Source organism: Pinus tabuliformis, chromosome 7 (assembly GCF_031772625.1).
Source record: "Pinus tabuliformis cultivar Carrire ecotype Pingquan chromosome 7, CPIR1, whole genome shotgun sequence".
NCBI classification, from domain to species: Eukaryota; Viridiplantae; Streptophyta; class Pinopsida; order Pinales; family Pinaceae; genus Pinus; species Pinus tabuliformis.
The window spans coordinates 193,161,264-193,182,761 of NC_142293.1; the positions used below are offsets into that span (position 1 = coordinate 193,161,264).

General features: G+C 39.8%; 1 protein-coding gene across 2 annotated transcripts in view; it reads right to left on the bottom strand.

The window, feature by feature from the left end:
- LOC149246511 (uncharacterized) overlaps positions 1-21,498 on the bottom strand; it is a 246,158-nt gene that overhangs the window by 207,926 nt on the left and 16,734 nt on the right. For both annotated transcript variants that reach the window (XM_089457956.1, XM_089457955.1), the window contains exon 3: positions 18,345-18,412. In XM_089457956.1, coding sequence (XP_089314082.1) covers positions 18,345-18,412 — 68 coding nt within the window. The remainder of the gene's footprint in view (positions 1-18,344; positions 18,413-21,498) is intronic.

Genomic DNA, 21,498 nt, shown 5'->3' on the forward strand with positions numbered 1-21,498 from the left:
GTGTGCGTAATTCTTTATGAATCTTCTGTAGTATCTAGTTAATCCAAGGAATCCCCTAAGTTTGGATATATTCTTTGGCTTGGGCCACTCTTTAATTGCTTTAATTTTGCTGGGATCCACTTTGACTCCTTCCTTGGATATGATGTGTCCCAGATATTCGACTTCCTTCTGACCAAAAGTACACTTTGATAATTTTGCGTAAAATTGATTTTTCTCCAATATGAACAGTACTTCTTCTAAATGCTTGAGGTGCTCCTTCCATGTCTTGCTGTAGATGAGAATATCGTCAAAGAACACCAATATGAATTTTCGCAAGTACGGGCAAAAAAGTTCGTTCATAGTTGCCTGGAAGGTGGTTGGCACATTTGTTAGACCAAATGGCATTACCTAAAACTCATAATGCCCTTCATGAGTTCTGAATGTCATTTTCTCAATGTCTTCTAATCTTACTCGAACTTGATAATAGCCTGACCTCAAATCTAATTTTGAAAAATATTTTGCACCATGGAGTTCAATCCAGCATTTGTCAATAAATGGAATGGGGAATTTGTGTTTAATAGTAATCTTGTTTAGTCCTCGATATTCTATGCATAAATGGAAGGATCCATCTTTCTTTCGAACTAACACCACCGGAGCCACATATGGGCTTCTACTTTTCGTAATGACTCCACATTCAGCAAATTTTGTATTAGCCTTTCTATCTTTGTTTTATGATGATGGGGATAGCGATAAGGCTTGACATTCACAGGTGTCACATCTGGTTTAACTTCAATGATGTGTTTGATCTTCCTTTCGGGCAGTAATTTCATGGACAATTCCTAAAATACCTTGTCATATTTCTAAATTAGGGTTGTAACTTCATATTGTTGGTGGAACCCTTCCATAGATAACAACTTTAACTGTTGCCATTGTGCAACGAACACCGGGGCTCCGTTGCAAATGAGCTTCTTCATTTGTTGTGCAAAAATGATTTGGGTTGGAGAGCCTGGAACCCGAACAGCTTATACTTTATTTTATTTTGTTTGAACTTAATGAACTGCTTCTAGTGATTTGTGTTAGAAAATCAGAAAGGCAAAAAGATTTTCTTATATAGATAATTACTTGTGATTCTTTTATATTTATGTTCTTCTTTTATCTTTTAGTTCATCAAGCAATTAACAAAACAATAGCACAAGGACAACAGATGTAGGGGGACAGCCAAGGCAAAACCCCTATCTAGGGGAAAATCCAATCAACAATTCTTCCTTTAATAATTTCTTGAGATAATCCAAGACTCTTGACCTAGACAAAGACTTCCTCCACACCAAGTCAGCCCTCAATCCTTCTTGCAGATGATAACCCTTCAATAGCAACTTCGACCTAGCAGCATCAACTTGTAGTAGCAGCTTCGACCCAGCAACCAGTAGCAGCAACAGTGTCAACTAGACAAAGAAAAACTTCGATCTCCCTAGATACTCCTGAGTGAGAGATAGATGGCCCAAAATTTTGATCTTGATGCCTTCTTCTTCCCTTCAATTTCACACTCCTTTTCAGCCTGTTTCCAACTCTTCTTCAACTTCGCATTTCCCAGCTTCTAGCTTCAGGATATCAAACTATGAGAGAGATAGTGAATTACTCCAAATGAATTCAAACTACCTTGTATATATAGCCTTCTAGTGAGGTTGAATTGTCCTTCTTGAGGCCGACTTGATCTCCTTGAGGCTGACTTAGTGTGGAGGGGAAAAATAGCATATTTGACTCAAAATTAATTCTTTTTACCTGAATCAAAAGCCCAAGAAGGGTCTCTTTAAATGGACAATGACCCTAATGACTCAGAATAAATCCTAGAAGTCCTCAATGGGGACTTTGACCTAAAACATGATGACCCAAGCATGAAATCCATGCTTTAATAAATCATAATAATAATAATAATAATAAAAAATCTTCATTCTTTTGATGAATACATTTCATTGTGACGCAAATACATTTATGAAGACCGAACCTAGTTACATATTTCAACAATTTGTGAAGTACGTCCCTAATGTTTGTAACCATTGTACTCCCAAAACGGAATCTACACCTCCTAAGGGAACTGTGTAAAAACTATATTCCAATTTGTAATAGCTTAGTTGCATTTTGACTTTATGGCACTTCCCTACTCCATCTATTCTTTTCCCATCTGCCACCAAAACTTTTAAATCAGTCACAGGATGCGCAAAAATATTTAGCCTTTTTGCGACATTAGCGTCTATAGAATTGTGTGCTTCCCGAATCTACTAACACAATAACGTTTTGCTTTCTGATATGTCCTTTAAGCTTTGATGTTTGTGGCTAGGTTATCCCTGTGATAGTTGCCATAGAAATCCTTAGTATATTTTCTTCTTCTGGATTTGGATTAGGAGTCTCATTTTCTTTGTTGGTTTCTTCGTCGGAGTTACTATTTCAAGATTCTTCTTCTTGTTCTGCTTCACAGTTGCATAATGCATTTGTGTCCCAGAGAATATTTGTATCCACATGTCCAACATTTGCCATCCTTTTTCTTTTCGAAATTTGACTGTTGTTTTCCTCCTCCTCGTAACAGGGGTGGAATGTACTTACCAGTATTTTCTGAAGAAGACTTACTTGACTTTCCTTTTGAGTAGTTGCTTGCTTCTTCACTACTGGCATATGGTGTTTTATGGAATTTATATTTTCACTCAATAATTATTGTTGCATGTTTATCCTCTTTAATGGTTTTGGGTTTATACAGTTCTAATTCAGCTCGAATATACTCTTTAAGCACACATCTATACATTTTTAGAAGCTCTTCGTTAGAAAATCCCCTTTGTCTTACAGCTAATACTTCCCACTCGTGGGTGTATTCACTTACAGATCCTTTTTGTTTGAGATGAATGATTTTTTCGTAGACGTCACCTTCTTCTTCGTCATGGAACCTTTTTAGCAAGGCATCCACAAAAATTTTCCAAACGAAAGAATGAGCCTCACATTTGTTGGACCACCATAGGAACCAATCATACACTCCAGCTTCCAAGTTGTTGGATGCAGTCATGATTTTTTCTCACTCACCTATTGGCGGGTTTGCTTAGAAAATGGTCTCCATTTTATTTACCCACACAATGGCGCCCCTATCATCCTTATCATCGTACATATGTAATTCCCTTTTGATTCTTTGGTAGTCTCTTTCGAGAAACTTTGTATAGTATTGACTTCCTTGAAATTGTATATGCGGCATTTGTAAATAATAATAATTTTTTTATTTACTTAATTAATTAATTTATATATATATATATAATTAATTTTTTTTGTAATTCAATAAGTATGATTTACGTTGTTAAGAATTAAATGAAAAACGATTTGGAAGGTCATGATGGTTCAATGTCGATCAGGGTCCACAGAAAAGCGGTGGAGGTCAATGTTATCGGTGGACGTGGATGGCACGATGGATAGGAACCCGCGGCACAGGTGAACGGTCGAATGGCATGAGACCACAACCATAGGTCGGTGTTCCTTTAGCAAACCGGTGGTTGGATGCAGATACAAAAGCCGTGGGAAGGGTGTCAGCAGAGAGAATTGTTAAAGGATGGGGAGAGCGACCACGGGGTGTGGTAGAGTGTGAGTAAATCATGGAAGAATTGGGAGGCAGCAAAAACAATTTCCGGAAGACTGCATGACTCTGATACCACTATTGAATACCAAACATGTATATTGGATTCTCTTTCAAATTTACAAACTGTAATTTGTAATATTTTTTATTAAGATGGAACACTGGAATGATGTTCTACAATGCCTTAGGCAGTTCACCTTAATAGGCGTTGATAGGCCACAAGGTTTTAAAAGTCGTGTCTTTTGGACATTATTGCCCTTTCATAATTAATGGATATTTAATTAATTAAATTATTAATATTTATGATTTAAATACATTTATTTAATTAATATTTAGTTATGAATATTTATTCATAACATTTCTCTGTCCCAAGAAAAGGTTGAATGATCCAGCTATGTTGAAGTATCCATCCACTTCATGTTCTATACCAAAACCACGTGGAAAGCATCTTGCATTAGCATCATGCAAGGGAATCTAGTCACCCACTAAACACATCCCCTTTGCATATGGATCTACTCACCCACTGACTAAAGGCCTTTTGGGATCCCACTGGCCTTTTTGCCTTCTGGGGTCAAGACTAGTCCTCGTTCTCTGGGGTTACCTTCTGGGGTCGTCACCTGGAACCTGGTCAACACCTATGACCTATGGTGAAACCCTTGGCTATTTCCATTCCTACATGCCAATTGAATGATAACACACTTGCCTGATGTTAAAGGCATTCACTCTACCCACTAGCCAAGTGCCTCTTGGCAATCTAGGGAAGCACTCCAGGCCTTGATGCTCTTTGGGCCATTCTCCCTAGCCACATTACATTGCACCTAGTCAATATTTTTTACTTGTCAATATCTTTACCTAGGGAGAATGTCTACTCCTTGATGCTACAACATCAACACTCCCTTTAACCAAGGGAAGCATTCTCAACCACTCCAAGTTTGTCCCTAAAGTATACAAGTTCACCTAATGCCAACATCCTACTCCACTATAGAAATGCATTGGAGCCTAATTGCTCCCTTATGTACCATGTCTCAAATAGAGTGGTACTCAATGTGCCTCAATCATAAACTAATTGGGGGAAGACTAAGGTACCATTCCCTTGCTTGTCCTTCAAGAGACAAAGTGAAAAGAATCATGAGCCTATCATCATCAAATATCAACCTAAGAGACATGTTTCATTAGAACTCTTCAACAAAGTCACGAGCACTTATGGTAGCATCGCATTTGAACTTGGGCAGCTAGTTATTGTATTTCTTAAGTAAAGGTTTGGGGTCATCACTCAATTTCAAAGGGGCAAAGACACTAACCAAATGCCTTTCATTTTTGGTCATTTTGGTTTGTTCTTGTTTTGGGTCAATGCTAGAACTAGTTGCTCTCTTTGGGGTAGGATCAATGACCTTTTCAAATTCAGGGAGAAGGGCGATTCTAACAGGTGATGGAGTTCGTTCTCCCCTTCTTGCAGCGGCCCTAGTTAGAGGAGGAACGTTGTCACCTTCAAGCAAACTAGGGGTTTGGACAATGAATGGAGTCGCTAGAGGTATACTGCATTGTCGTTAACGAAACAATTCCTCAATGATTCAATAGGGAGGTAGACCTGCTTCTGCCCCAGCAACGGCCCCAAAAATGTTACCACTCAAACTAGCAGGGGTCCTAGGAGGGGATCCTAAAGAGAAACTACTAGGTCAAGGGCAACAATGGAGCAATAGCCCACTGTCACCTCAGCTAAGGCTCTCTGCGCTTTACGGACTTTCACTGATGGGAGGAGTCTATAGGGAAAAATACTGAGAGGGGGGGTGAATCAGTACTTTCAAATCAATAACTTTTTACATTTCATATTCAGATTTCTATATGCAGCTTTACTGAAAGGAACCCGCATGTGTATGCAACTGTTCTTAAGACAACTAACGTATATCCAGTGAACTTATGATTTAGTTAATTCATCATATGTTGGTCTTCATCTAGTGCATCAGTACTTTATTAAACATTATATAAACAGTAACCATGTGTTTTAATAACAAAATAAACCATCAAAACACATGAACACCAAGATTTAAGGTGGAAACCCAATGCGGGAGAAAACCACATGTTGTTGTCTTTGTCTTCTTTTTAATATACAGAAAAAGTTGTTTACAATCTCGTACTGGTGCAGACTCTTACCAGTACGCAAACACCCACCTACAGAAAGCTACAACCTTCGATCATTCTCCAGCTCCTACTAGAAGGGAGCCCCTACCCCCTTGTTCTTGTACTGGCGTAAAATTGTACCAGTACGCAAGCACCAAACTACAGAAGGCTACAACCTTCACTCGTTCTCCAGCTGCTACTAGAAGGGAGCTCCAACCCCCTGATCTGATCACCAGCTACTACTGGCAGGAAGCTTCAACTTCCTCACTGAAGGCTCCAACCCTCAGCAACATCCATGGACCATGTTTCATCAAATTTTCAGACTGGATCCACCTACTTCAACACATCATAACTTGTAGGCCACATTTCATCAAATTTTCAGACTGGACCCATTATCAACACTTAAGCACAATATCAAAAATCAAACTATAACTCATCATTGTAACACAGTCATCAATCTCTGACATAATTGAAACCCAAATCATCAATCACTGAAACTCAATCATCATTCTCTGAATCAACCAATCACTGAAACTTCTGACACAACTGAATCAATCAATCACTGAAACTTCTTATACAACGGAATCACCAACTGACTCAACCATTCACTCAAAACCCAATCAACCGACACTTAATCAAAATTCAACTAATCAACTGGAACAGTCAGATCACTGTAACCAGTACATAGAACTAAACTCAGAATGTTGCATCGACACACAGAATCAACTGTAACCTTGATTATTCATTTGCCAAAATGTATATGCTACTTCACTTAAGGCAACCCATGCGCATACGTGCTTTTCAGTAGCGAAACACGCGTACGGATCTTAAAATACTGAAAACTTGACTACAGCAACTCTGAAAAGAATACTGAGTCATACTCAGATCTACTGCAACACTCTTAACCAATCACAGAACTGAACCTGATCTTCAATCACAATCAGCAAGTAATCTTCACACTATTCATAACCACATTCAACTTCATCATTCAATTAGATCTACTTCAGACATTATCATTTAACCCAGATCAATCATGAGGACATCATTGACAGACAATAGAGAAGCAGCAGCATTGATCAGATTGATTAGTCATTTATGAATAGAAACCCTTACTTTGTATACGCTACTTTGTAGAGGCCAACCTGCGTGTATACGCGCTTTTCCCGAGACCAACCAGCATATAGATCTGCAAATTTTGACCTAAAATTGTGCAGCTCTTCAGAACTTCACAAAAAACCCAAATCATAATATTCAGAGATAAAACATGCATCAGTACATAGATCTAGTCAATCCATGAGCAAATCATACAATGAAAAGTCATTTCAAGTCTCATGATCTTGATCCATCATTGTATTCATTCGTGCATAATTATTTCAGATCTATTGGATCTCATCCATCATCAAACTCTCAGGTGCATACATAGTTTAGATCAAGCAAAGCATCAAAAACCCATAACATGCATATTTGCTTTTGATCTAACTCTTCGTAAGATTTCCATCACTTGCACACACACACACACACTTTGATCTTCACCTCCTTATATAGTTTTAGCCCTTTTCAATACATCGGGTCAAAACCATAGTTATGCCGATGGTATTCTTTGACGAGATCAATATCCTTTGTCGCGCTCATTACTATGGGCCAATACCATAATAAGAACCCCTGGTATTTAGAATACCATGGTACAAAAGCCATACGCTACTTTTCTTCATTGAACTCGCGTGCATACGCGACTTGGCTTAACAGAACCCGCGTATAGTTCTTGAACTTCCAATTTTATCATTCTTCTGAACTGCGCTGCATTTTGTCACACATATGTAAACACAATTGCCATGCATTCTGTTCATTCATCAAATAAGTTGTCATCAAGGACAACTCATCAAGTAAGTTGCCATCAAGGGCAACACATTCATCATAATGCCAACAAAGTCCTAGTATATGAGGAATCACGAGAATATATGGTCAATGATAAGGGAGTGATTCCTAAGCCTATTCACAAGAGAGACTCAACTAAATGGATTGCTTGCTTTAGAAGCAAGGCGATGGGCTCTCCAGGAAGGGCTAAGAGGGCCTTTAAGGAGAGGATTTGAGAGTATGCTTTGTCAAGGTAACCCCTAGTCTCAAAAGGCCTTGTGGATGTTTGTGAAGAATTACATCAACAAGTAATTCGAGATATTCGTCTTCGAGTTTTGTTGGTAGTTGAGGATTTTAAAAGATTGGACCTCAAGCCCTAATTGTATTTTGTTATACATTAGCATTTGTATTAGGGTTTCTAATGGACCATGTTACCGCTCAACCTAGCAAGGGTCCTAGGAGAGGATCCTAAAGGGCAACTACTAGGTCAAGTGCAACAATGGAGCGATAGCCCATTGTCACCTCAGTTAAGGCTCCCTGCTCTTAATGGACTTTCACCGATGGGAGGAGTCTCGGTATATGAGGAATCACGAGAATATATGGTCAATGATAACATAAGGGAGTGATTCCTAGGCCTATTCACAAGAGAGACTCAACTAAATGGATTGCTTGCTTTAGAAGCAAGACGATGAGCTCTCTAGGAAGGGCTAAGAGGGCCTTCAAGGATAGGGTTTGAGAGTATGCTTTGTCAAGGTAGCCCCTAGACTCAAAAGGCCTTGTCGATGTTTGGCTTCTAAGTGATCTTTGTGGAATTGGAGTCAAGGATATGGGGTTGATCATCCAAGGGTGTACTTGACCTAATTGGGGAAAGGAAGAGGATCAAAGAGAGAATCTTGCTTTGATGATTCAGTGTTATGATCCCAATGAGGTTACTAGCCAATGGGAAACCAAGGGCAAGAATTGATCTTCGAGATAGGGCTTGAGATATCTCAAGATCCCACTGTCGGAATTTCAAGAAATTTGGAGGGCTTCTTGAGGACACACCAACGCAGTTGTGGGCAAGAGATCGAATTCTTTTGATAGATAAATCGTGAAAAAAGTGATGCCCTAGGTGACCTATGGAGGCTAGACCTAGAAAAAGAGGGGAAGGTGAGAGGAATTCTCTTTGAAAATGATCACCTGTGGAAGGATCAGTGCCTAATCCTTTGGGGAAGGAGTCAAGATGAAATTTGTGATTTAGAGGAAATACACCCAATCAAGGAGCCTCTTAGACAACTTCGCATGGCAACAAGGGCATGAGAGAAGTTGCTAGAAGAGTTTATACTTCAAGGTGCAATAATTGATGACTTATCAATATATGTTCAATAAAAACAATCTCTAGGAACATTCACCCCTTTACACATGATACATGAGATGATGCAACACTATAAAGATTAAATGTCCACAATTTTGCATAAGAAAAGTGGTAAATTTCAGATCTAGAATAGCGAAAATCCCAACAACATCAATGTGACAAAGTAAATAACAAGAATGAGCATGAAAAGAGTACTTACATGTGCAAAAGAGTATATCCAATCATCATATTATGCCAATAATGAAGCTCCAAGACAAGAGATAGAAGATCAAAACATCAAAATTCATTCATATCATCCAAATTCATCCTCCAAAAGGAATAGCGAAAATCTCACAAGAGAGAGAGACACAATCCAAGTGATGATGATCAAAATGAATCATCTCACTTCTATTTATACACACAATAATGAATTCGATTTAGCTAAATTGGCCTAATTGAGCCCCTGAAATAAAATAATGCACATAATAACAATACTTTTGGTGACAAGCCCACCAAATAGCTCAATAATGTAAAGATAATTCTCTCAAGAGGGTCAAATGATCAACAAAGTGAATCGTTGGGCCTTTGAGGAGGCCTGATGAGGTCCAAAGGGTGCCATGATGTAGAAATGGACTCCAAACATAGTGTACAAGGGGTTGGCCCCTTGTTTTCCAAACAAGAACTTGTGGTGCTCCCAAGTGGGTGTGGGGGCACAAGAACGTCCTCATGGGTCTCCAAATGAATTGAATATGCCTATATAGTATAAACTATCTGTAAGGGTTGTAGTAATGACATAAGCCCTCCCTCTATAGCGGGAGACATCCTGGAACATCTACCAAGTGTATGGTGCAACTGTGGGGTCAGCTGGGCATGGTGAATTAAGTGAATCATCATCGTCCCAAAGGTGGAACACGAGCAATTGAGCAGTGCTGTCGGTGTTCCATGAAGTAATATCTACTATGGTGGAGGCCCATGGCTCTCAACGCTCACCCTACAAGTGTCAATGTGGCACTCTGGAGGGCTAGGACCCCATATAGGGAGACCAAGCCCCAAATGAAGAACCACCTGCAATCCTGCATAAGATCCAATGCGTCCCCTTGCCATCCAATACAAGTCATTAGAATAATCAAGTACTAAAGCTTACAAATTATGGGATCATTAAGGCACTTCATGGTGACATGCCCTTCCATAGTGGGCTTTGGCATGTACAAGTGTCTCCAAGCTCAATAGGAGGTTAACCAAGGACCCTATTAGGTGGTTTCAACCTCTAAAGGGGGTGACATGTCCATGGTACAACCCTCAAGTGGTAGGTGGAAAATGATATAATAATGGAATGGTGTGGGGATCAAGGGAATCATCCAGACCACATGTCAAGGTGCCTTGATGTTCGCCCAGTCACTGCCACTGGTAGATAAGCCAACAGCTAAGAATTCTGCATTTTCACTGACTTGAGAGGTACTTAATGCCACTATTGCATCTTCCCTCAACGTGTTAGGGTCAAACAAGACCTATGCTTTTTGCTTCCAACGTATCCTGATTATAAAGGACATTGATCTTGAAGCCCAGTGTTGAAAAAATAAAAGTACTTATCAGCAAATTTGAATGGACAGTCATATCTACGATGGTCATATAGGGTTGTGATGCGCTTACTCAGTCCACCAGTCTTCAGTAAGGATTCAGTTAAGGCCACTTCCTTCTCAACCAAGTGAGTAGGCTTTGAAGTACTGCCATTAACTGATCTTTTGATGACAAGTTGAACAATTGCTTGAGGATTTGATGACTCATTTGCTCTTGTTGTGCCAGCATTAGCTCATTTGCATCAAGTACAATCGGAGATTTGAAGAAAATATCACCCATGAAAGAGTATGGGGTTTTGTACTCTCATCTGCCATCCTGATAACTTTGATGTTCGCCCAGTCACTGCCACTGGTAGATAAGCCAACAGCCAAGAATTCTGCATCTTCATTGACTTGAGAGGTACTTAATGCTACTGTCCGCTAATCCATGTCCGATTGTACTACTGACTTGACTAGAGAACTCCATCCGCTGATCCATATGTCTAATTGTACTATCTCTGCCATCAGTGCCCTGCACTGTTCTGCTCTGCTCTGCTTTGCTGACCCATGAAGAAGAAGAATTAATCAAGAATGTCTCATACCATTCTCTGCTGACCCGAAGTCAGTTCCATGTGAAGAGAGTGTGTCATACCACTCTTACTGACCCGAAGTCAATTTCATTGATCCCAGATCAATATCACAAGAGAGTGTCTCAAACCACTCATTCTGATCCCAGATCAATGGAGGTCATCCTAGCATAGGGAGTATGGTAGATATAACGATGCGTCCATCGATAGTACTACTACAGTCCCTAAACCCATTTCCCTGCTCATTGATCAGATGAGAGGTACTTCCCATGAGTCCCAGACTGCATGTGTAGGATGCCTCAACAGGAGAACTAATCATCCTGTCCCTAAGTTGCCTCGGGGTATCACAGGGGAAGGCTGAACCATTACCCCTGTACACAACGCACCATTAGGGGAGGGTGAGTCGCCCTATGGTCGGGTGTTGCTCCAGTAAGTACCCCAAGCCCCCCAGAGCTCCCAAAGCTCAATGCATGCAACATGCAGGACCCTTATAAGAAGGTCTCTCAACAACTCCAAGTCGTTCGGGAAAGTCACAGGTTTGACCTTTGCCCGAGGCTTTGACAAAATGTCTGCGACCTGTACATCAGTCTCAATGTGATGGAGCCTCCTCGCTCATCGACGTACCATATCCTAGATAAGGTAGTATCTGATGTCTATCTGTTGGAGCAATCATCGAATACGGGATTCCTCAACAATCGAATCCCCCCTGGTTGTCACAGAGGATCACGGTGGTATTCATCATGTGTACAAACAGCTTCACTGAAGAGCTTCCACAAACAGGGAGCGTCATACGAGATCATACTCGTAGCTATGTATTCGGTCTCGGCGATGCTTATAGCAATCGACTTCTGCTTCCTGCTCATCCATGATATCGAAGCAAAACCCAAAGAGAACCAGCACTGAGAAGTGCTCTAGTGATCCTCCACACTACTTGCCCAGTCAGCATTCGAATAATCATGCAGCTTCATATTTCCGGCAGTGTATCTCAATCCATGAGAGATTGTGCCCCGAAGATATCTCAGAAGATTCTAGGCACCAATCCAGTGTGGCTCAACCATATATGAGCTCACCATGCTAACTGCAAATCATATGTCCGGACAGAAGTTCACCAAGAACATCAACGCGAATGAGTTTATGAAACTCAGAGGTATTTTCCCAAATCTGGTCCGGCATCACTACCATATAACTTCTGAAAGTTAAGATCCTCGAGGTAGTCACAGCTTGCAGTTTATCGTTCCACATCAGGAATCCAACTCCCTCTTACTTATACAAATGAGAGGGTCTGCACTTGTCAGAAATTGGTCGTCCTCAGAAGGTGCCGGTATGAGAGGTCTATCATCCACAACCTTTGAGCAATGGTTTGGATCGGTTTCACTCCTAGTGAATCTCAGCTTCATCAGACAGCTATCAATCCTCTCATACTAAACGCAGGGTGTTTTGCTTCAAGCCATAGAGGGCTTTCTTCCACCTGCATACATGAAATTCCTGATGAATCTCAAACCCCTCAGGTTGTTCCAAGCCTGTGGACCTACTACATGAAGGGAATGGTCCCCTTGTAAGATTTTCCTTTGGTACATCTTAGACATGTACCTTCATGCTCTTTTTGAATTCAGGCATCCCAGTCACCATCTGACTCACATCAGGTAGGGCCCCACAATAAGTAGACCTCCAGTGCTATAGATGAGATGTGCCAACTGACATGGTCCCCAATGGACCATCCTACAACTTGGTACAAATTGCCAACCCTGAACCCATGAGTAAAAGCATCTTTGAAAATTCTATTTTCAAACACGTACCTTTCCATCAATGAATGCCACCCTGAAACTTTTGACTTCCATTACCGAAATGGACACCAAGTTCTTCTTGTTATCAGGTACATAAAAGAGATTATGTAAATGAATCGAGTTACCCTCATTCAATTGAGGGGTAACATTTCCTACACCCTTTCTGGGATAGGTGGCATTGGCTCCAAGCATAATCCCACGATTGTTTCTTACCAAATTCGAGAGAGCACCCTTCTATCTAATGAAGTGCCTTGAAGCACTACAATCAATGAGCCGAATTCCCACAGGATCTGAAGGAGAGGGCCAATACAAGATAACGCTTCTTTATCTTATCAGAAGCAACATTTGATTCTTCATACTTGGGGCTCCTTGCTTTCCTTGAAGAGTCAGTCGTTTCCTTGATGACCTGCATTATCTGTCATTCCTCCAATCATTGAAGATGTCCCTGGAATGATTGTTATCTTCATCAAGAGATGTGTCTCTGCCATTTGGACAAACCTTCGCATAATGGACGAACTTGTAAGCAAGGCATCTACCTTTCCTTTCACCCTGAGATCCGGCATTCCCATTGAAGTGATCTATAGGTAGGCCATTAGAAGCTTCCGCTGCGCCATTCTGATAATATACTTTGCTTCGACTTCACCCTTGGTGAGTTTGAAGAGGGATGAGGAATCCATTGATCCTTTTGTCCTTTCCCAACTGTCTTCAATGATTTCTCTTTCACTCTTGCTTGGGCTTTGTCTTCACCTCACCTCTAATACCATGTTAAGTTTAGGTATGTTCTATGCTTCGAGCAATTTATTTCATTTTTCACAATGAGCTCAATGTCTTTTCTAGATTAGCAATCACATCAGCATTAAAGTAAACTGCAGATAGAACATAAACATAAATCGCAGAAGACAAGCCAAGACAAGAGGACACAAGATGTGGCGCTAGCCAGGGACAAACCCCAATGTGGGGAAACCCTTGATCAATTCTTCTTATATGTTCTTCAATAGTTCAACAAAGAGAGAGATAGTACATTTACAACAGAAGTCAACACTTTGACATATCTAGATAAGAGCATAGGTCATCTCTAAGAAGATGATACATGAGATCAGTTGAAGACAAGCTGCTTCAACTGATCCTCCAAGGTGACTCCTTCACCTATCATCGTGTTGCATCTCGTCATCATGTTGCACCTCACTGTGTTGCACCCATCATCATAGTGCTAGACCTAATGACCATGTTGTACACTTCATACTACTGCACCTGTCACTGTGCTGCTCCTAATCACTGAGCTACTCTCATCACTGAGCTGCTCTCATCACTGATCTGCACCCAATGTTGCATCCATCACAACGTCCAATATGCTGCAATCATTTACACTCACCGGCCTTAGCTGCTTGCTATGGCTTACAAATTAGCAGAGCAGCCAGACTCCTTCAACAAACCCAAAGTGCAATCAACTAACAATTACAATGTCTGCCCAGATTTGTCTACAATTGTCCTCTAAGGGAAGGTTGTTTCTGCCTTCCACAAGGTTGTCCTCCATTTACGACAGCATGTATATATATCTAACATGCCATACATCAGACTGAAGATGTCACTATCATGTGTTCACTAGATAACATACAACACAATCATATCGAAGATAGTTGCCCACATAAACTATCCATCCAGAACTCAGATTAAGGTTTTGATCTTGCACTCCTAGACTAGGCCTACTGCCCAGCAAACTCGGCCTAGAGAGCAGACTTCTACAATGCACTACTTCTTCTTTATGACAGCAAAATCCCAATCCTAACTCATGCCTTGTAACCATTTTATTTAACACGCTATCACCTACAGCACATATATTTCCATGTTGTCACCTACAGCACACATAGGCCTTGTGCTATTGATAAGGGCTGTGTATTGTAGATAAAACAGCGGCTCGGTATCCTTGATTGGACTGCGGATTAGGGCCTTTACTTGCTACTCGTTAGGCCTCCTTAGATTGCAGCTAGGGCACCTTTAAGACTATGGATATATCTCCTCCTTAACGTGCTAGAGCTCTCATTTAACTGTGGCTAAATCTCTTCCTTCCCTGCGGCTAAGACTCTTCCTTATTGCGGCTCAGGTAAGGCAAGATCTACCTCCCATTAGGACTATGTATAGGGCAGCATTAGCCCTTCCTTGACAGCTAATTAGGGCACACTTGAACAACTTGAGCTCCTAGACTGGACTACGGCTAGGGCATCTTATCTCCATTAAGACAGCGTATAGAACCCTTCTTGATTGCATAGAGGTGTCTCCTCCTAGGACTGCTTCTTTGATTAACTACGTTAGGGCTTCTTCATTAGGGTAGCGTAAAGCCTTTCTCCATTAGCGCACCATTATCCCTTAGGATCACTCCTACTAAAACCCAAAGACAAGTAGAGAGGAAGAGATCCCAAGTGTGTGTGTCCAAATGACTTTCAAGGCACCTCTATTTATACTAAAACATTGAGAACATGTGGGGTTTATTTGGTTGTTGGCCGACCTTGACGAAGTGTCCCATAACGCAAATAAATTCATATCTCCATGAATACTTATTGGAATCGGATGATCTTTAGATCAATCCTACACCTCTCGATGAGAGGGATCCAAGAAAAATATCAACTGCCATTAATAAGATGACCCACATGGAGTTTAGCCCTAGTTGCCAATTTTAACAATTGCGCTTGAGATGACACGTTGTGACATCTTTCGTCTATCCCGAGTTTCCAGAGGCTTGAATCTAGGACAAAGAGACTTTCGGGGAGCAATAACCCCCATCTAAGTCAGCAGAGGGCCTCAAGGGCAGAATCTGAGGCAATCTGCCCTTCCTAGCCAATTTCCGGAGCAACGGATTGATACTAGGGCTTCTCTTGAGGCAATAGAGCTCTATATGGGCTAGTTTATGGCAATGACGAGCTCCTAGGGCCCAAATTAGGGTTGTTGATCACCTCTAGTAAGCAACAGTCCACCTCCTGAGTTCATGCTAAGGAAGCAGCATAACCCTAGGCACCAGACAACGATGTTTGACCACACACAGTGACCATTCTTGAACATTGAGGTCTATTATAAATTCTCCGTGGCAGCAAAGTAGTTTGGAGGCAACAAAGACCCATATTGGTACCAGCAACAGCTTCAAGATAATTTCAAGGAATCTGGGCAAAGTAGCTTTGCAGCAATAGGAGGCACAAGTATAAAGGCAGCATGTTGTTGAGGGCAATTTCCCTAAGGATCCATTGCAAACATGCTAGCTAACTAGAGGTTGGACTAATAGCACTATAGTAGGAATATTAATAATTGTTGTGGAATTGAATCCTAGTAGGACTAGGACTTATAACCCAGTATGTTTCTTGTGAATTGGTAGCATATTCATGGACTGTTGGTGGAATTAAATTTTAATTCATTGGTACAATATTTACTAAAATCAATATTACTTCTACTTTCAAGAATTGAAAATAGTATTGTGATATTAGTAGAATACAACTTTTGTCATATACTCTATCAAACCCTAGGGGATATTACAATATGGCTTCGCAAGATGCTCACAAATTATTTGGTCTTTAGATGGGGTCCATTGTGATTCATTGTTACAATTAGAGTTGCATAAAGCTCTCTGAGAATCCAATGTTTCATGATAGGTCCAAGCACATAGAGATCAGATACCACTTCTCAAATACAGGGTTCTGAGAGGTGTTGTGAGATTGCAGTACATCTCCAAAAAGGAGCAGATAGCAAATATTCTCTCCAAGCCTCTAGTGAAGGGGAAGTTTGTATTTTACAAAGATAAGCTAGGGGTGGTGGAGAATCCCTTCCTTGGTAGGAGAGACTGGTGATTTTTGTAGCCTCAAAAGGTTTTCTACATTGGTTCGGTGTCTTAGCATGTAGAAGACATTTGATTGCCTCTTTAGGTGCTTGCTTGGTGGAGTTAGTGATTTTATGATTTCATTCTTAAGGATCACTAAGGAAAAGCACAACAAGTAATTTAATTAATTATTGTGGACTATTAGGCCAACGTTCTAAGGATAGATAATAAAATTATTTAAGCAATTTAGATATAATCTCAATTGATCTCAAGTGAGGCATAGGATTTAATCCTAGCCATTGGTCACTTAAGATATTAGGGTTAGGGATTTTGGCTTAAGAAATTATAAAATAAGCTTAAGGGATAGGTGAATATACATTATTGTTGAGTAAGTGATTTTATCAAGAGCAAGTGGCTTGATTAAACTGAAGAGAAATGAGAAAAATTGCAGCAGGGAATTTCGGGAGAAGATTTCAAGGAAGCCAAAGATAGAAAAGAGAGAGGTCGAGTCAGCTGAAGAGGAGGGCTGAAATGTCCAGTGGCCAAATTTCTCAAGTGCGCTAGGGCTGTACATGGGAACAGAGAGGTGTCATATTGCTAGTGAGGGTGACTAAATTTTCCTGAGGTCCAGTTTCTTCAGTAGTACCAATTTCCTTGAGGCTGATTTTTCCCAATGGCGCAGAGTTCCAGGTTCCTAGCAGTTATATTTTTCTGTGTATTTTTTGTGGTTTTTCTGTGTATTTTTTGTGGGGTCTAGGCCCAAAATTTGCTTCAGAAATTTAATATGAAGGAAAATTGTGTTGGGCACAAATTTGCTGTTGTAATGTGATTGATTTCCCTAGTGTACTTCTGCTGCATTTTATTTCTGAAAGTTGATATACCAGTGTGTTTGTTTTATCAGCAATTTCAGAATTATTGACATAAATAATTTGAGTATAAAAATAGTTGTTGAGGGATAAATAAATCAGATCTGGTATTATAAATCTAACATAGAGAGAGTCAAGATTAGAGCATGTGTGCTAATCCAAAGTGCTCCAACCCCTGCTCCATAGGAGTTAGATTAGATTCTGAGTTGAAGTATATTGGTTTCATAGCTTTTGTTGCAGTTTGACTGAGACTCAAAGTTGGTTGATTTGACTCATTTCCCCAGTGTAGCAAGCTCGCTTTTAATGTTGGGCACAAGTCAACGAGGAACATGGTGCAGGCCCACCCTTGTCCCAAATAACAAAGCTCATTGGATTCTAGATCTTCGCTTGGAGCAAGGAATGTGAGTGGGATTCCTCAACTTGTTTCAACATTGGAGACAAGGATTCCAGGTCCCTTGGTTTCATTAAATTTAGTATTTAATGTCTGCAAATTGAAATAAATGAAATGAAACTGATGGTCTATATATTATATGTTAGTCGCTATTTGCTTATGACAATTTACCGCAAATTGAATTGAAGGAAAAAATAAGTTTCCTTTTTCTACTTGTTGATTGCTATGTGATATGACGTAACATGCCTCAGCTTGCCTATAGTTAGGCCTTAAGTTGTTACAACGGGAAACAAAAAATATTTGCTCATAAGGAGGTATATACATGGCAAATTAACCCATGCAATAGCATATGATGGCCAAAATATAGAAAAACGAATATATCTGTATTCTCTCAAGAGATGTGTTAAATAAACAATAACTGCCATTGAAATTACAATTAAAAAGCTTCAATTCTACATGAGGAAAGTTATTACCTCAACCAAATCGAGTTTCAACTTCTTTGCATACTCCAATGCTTCACGCCTTGACATGACTTGATGACCTAAAACATAACATAAACTCTAAACATTACCAAACTCCATATTCTTCCTTGATAACAACCAGGATGCAATAAACAGAAGTAATCAATCCTTCTGATAAGATTAAGACACATATTTTAAAAGAAAAAGCTCAAAATAAGTCATAGGACTATTAGCACCCTTGTTTGCAGAGTTTCTAACATGTACTTGTATTATATAAATTCCTCCCATGAAGCTCTCAAAAGATATTTCTTTCAACCCATTTTGATGTGGTGAGCTTTGGGTTGTAATCTTTGGCATATCCAACTGGTAAGTATTAGAAAATAGAACTCATGGTTCAACTAATTATACACTTGAAAAAAAAAAATACTTCATTTTATTCATGCAAATTTTTATATGCACCGTATTATTTAAATACTATTTTCAAGATGGCACCTATATCTATGATGGATGTTTCACACAAATTAGTGAAAGACAATGAATATTACACATTGACACATATCCAAAGGTTTGGGATGTCTCCCTACATCCTAAAAATGGGAGGCCAGGAAAAACATCCCTGCCTATCCACTGTTATAGGGGATGGCACAAATATGCCCCTTATCAAAAGAGAGCATCCAGTGGACATTCTCAGTGTTGTCTCCCCACCTCTCAAGGGACATTAGACCATATTCTCAAATAGGAACATACCACCCACTATATAAAATAAAAAAACAAAATGGGTTTTCTTAAAAGCAACATTCTAAGTCAACCAATACTTAACCCATATATAAGCATTCCCTCCAACACCAAAAATTATTAAAAATATATTTTCTTTTAAAGAGCGTATCTTGGAGAGAAAAAGTGAAAAACGAATTTGGACAAGAGGGCACAAGTTTAAGCATGGAACAGCAATAATGCAGCTTGTCAGTGAGATACCTCTGATTTTTTTTAACCCAGCAAAGAGTTTACCATAATATGTGACCAAATTAACAACAGACCTAAAAAAGGGAGCTGCAGAGATGAAAATCTCATTTTGCCACGCTAAATTTTATGGAATCTATTCCAAGGTGAAATTAGAAAATTTGGACACCAGTTGCCATAGGGTTAAGATATGTCAACAAATGAACCTATAAGATTAGGTTGGAACATTTAGGTTGGAAAGGGAAATGAATATTAAAGGCCAACTTTCAAGAAATAGTGCATCTTGCCTCAACCCAATTTGGCAAGGAGATGTCAAGCACAGAATCCAGCAAAGTTCATAAGGTCTACTATGAAAGCAATGGGAACTTTTTTACAGACAGTAAAATGTGGCATGTTCCAAACACACAAAAATGTAAAACAAGCAACTAGTAAATAGGCAGATGTTGGATTTGCAAATTTTCTTTTGTCAATGGCCTTCCTTTCTATGCCACTTGCTATCTTGTATATAAGATATCTTAGAAGGATTTAGCTAGATCCTTCTTATCAATGTTGCACGACTCGTACTCGTATAAGACTCATCTCACTATTGACTCGTATAAGACTCGGGAAGGCCCTGTATAAGACTCGTAAAAAAAAAAACAGTTAAGATATGGTAAATTTTAAGCACAAAAAAGCTTAAAAAAGGAACAAATGAGAATTCCAATCCTTATAAGTTATAAAAACCACAATATATACATCATCTCATATCTGTAAAAGTACAACATAACATATTCGATTTTTGTAAGCAACATATCATATATTGTGGTTTTTATAATTGATTGAATATTAACAAAAGGCCCTCCGATATATTTTTAATGTGCCACCCCATGCACAAGTCGACCTCCCTCCAATAGACATGTCTTTTCGGTGGAACATATATAAATACAAGTTAAACGTTTCACCTTAAGCATTGATCTCGAGCATTGAATATAGAGAAGATGTAACATTTCACAACTCATGAACTTGAATAAATAGAGGAAGTTGAAGGTCGAGCGGGAAGGAAGGAAGCCAAAGGTCCAACAGGAAAGAAGGAAGCTGAAGGTCGAGAAATTCTGTTGATTGGGTTAATCTTTGAAAGGCTCGGACCTGTGATGAATTAGAAGAAGTACAGACCGCAACCTGAAGAACAGTTTTGTGAAGATCTGTATGACCTTGAACCAGCGAAGTAAGATTTCATCAGTCATCATTTGAAGGGAACAATAGACAACACCAGCATTGAAGTATTTGTGAGTTTGTTCCTTGGAAGTGAGATATCGCAACAGTCACTCTTGAAGCAGTTACTCCTGAAGCGGTTACCGTGACAATAAGAACAGAGGCTTGAAACAGAGAATTGTTTTTGTGCAGACATTGAGGCTTAGCGCAAATATCTTGTTGAAAAACTTCAGCAAATCTTGGAGACATTATTGGAGATCATGATGCCTACTTGAAATCATCATGAGGTAACTCTGCAGACTCTGTTTGAGCAATAGGAAGAGTTGTGAAGACTCCTTCTTATGAAGACAGGTTGTCACTGATGTAGCAGTGAAGTTGTAGATTGACAAAATTCAATGAAGAAGATTTTGGGAGCAGAGAATTACTGTCAAACGTATCTAGACAAAATATAGCAATGGGTTGGTGCCCTGAAGGTTGGAGCCTCGAACAAATCCAAGGTTGGTGCCTTGACAGGATAGGGTCGGAGCCCTTGGGGTTGGTGCCTTAGAATTGGAAGGATTGGTGTTCTTGGAGTTGGTGCCCCTAAATCCAAGGTTGGTGCCTTGACAAGATAGGGTCGGAGCCCTAGAGGTTGGAGCCTCACAAAAGACCAAGTTGGTGCTTGGAAATAGGTTGGAGCCTGGGGAATTGAAGATCGATGTCTTCATCAAGGGTTGGAGCCCTATATATTGTACTTGATTCATTATAAAGATTATATTAATAAAAGCATTTATTCCTATTGCTTATTTTGTGTTCTAAATATAATTGATTTAACTGGTATAAGTAACAATTGAAAAGGAATATTGATTCACCCCCCCTCTCAGTATTTCCAACAAGGTGGTATTTTAGCATGTTTATGCCCGCATGCATTGTGGCATTGCAACAATTGCACTTGACATGGTGGTCATTACCGGCAATGATTTGTTGACCATGTGCCCATGCCGGATCACAAAACTTTCTAGAACCCTTTGGTTGA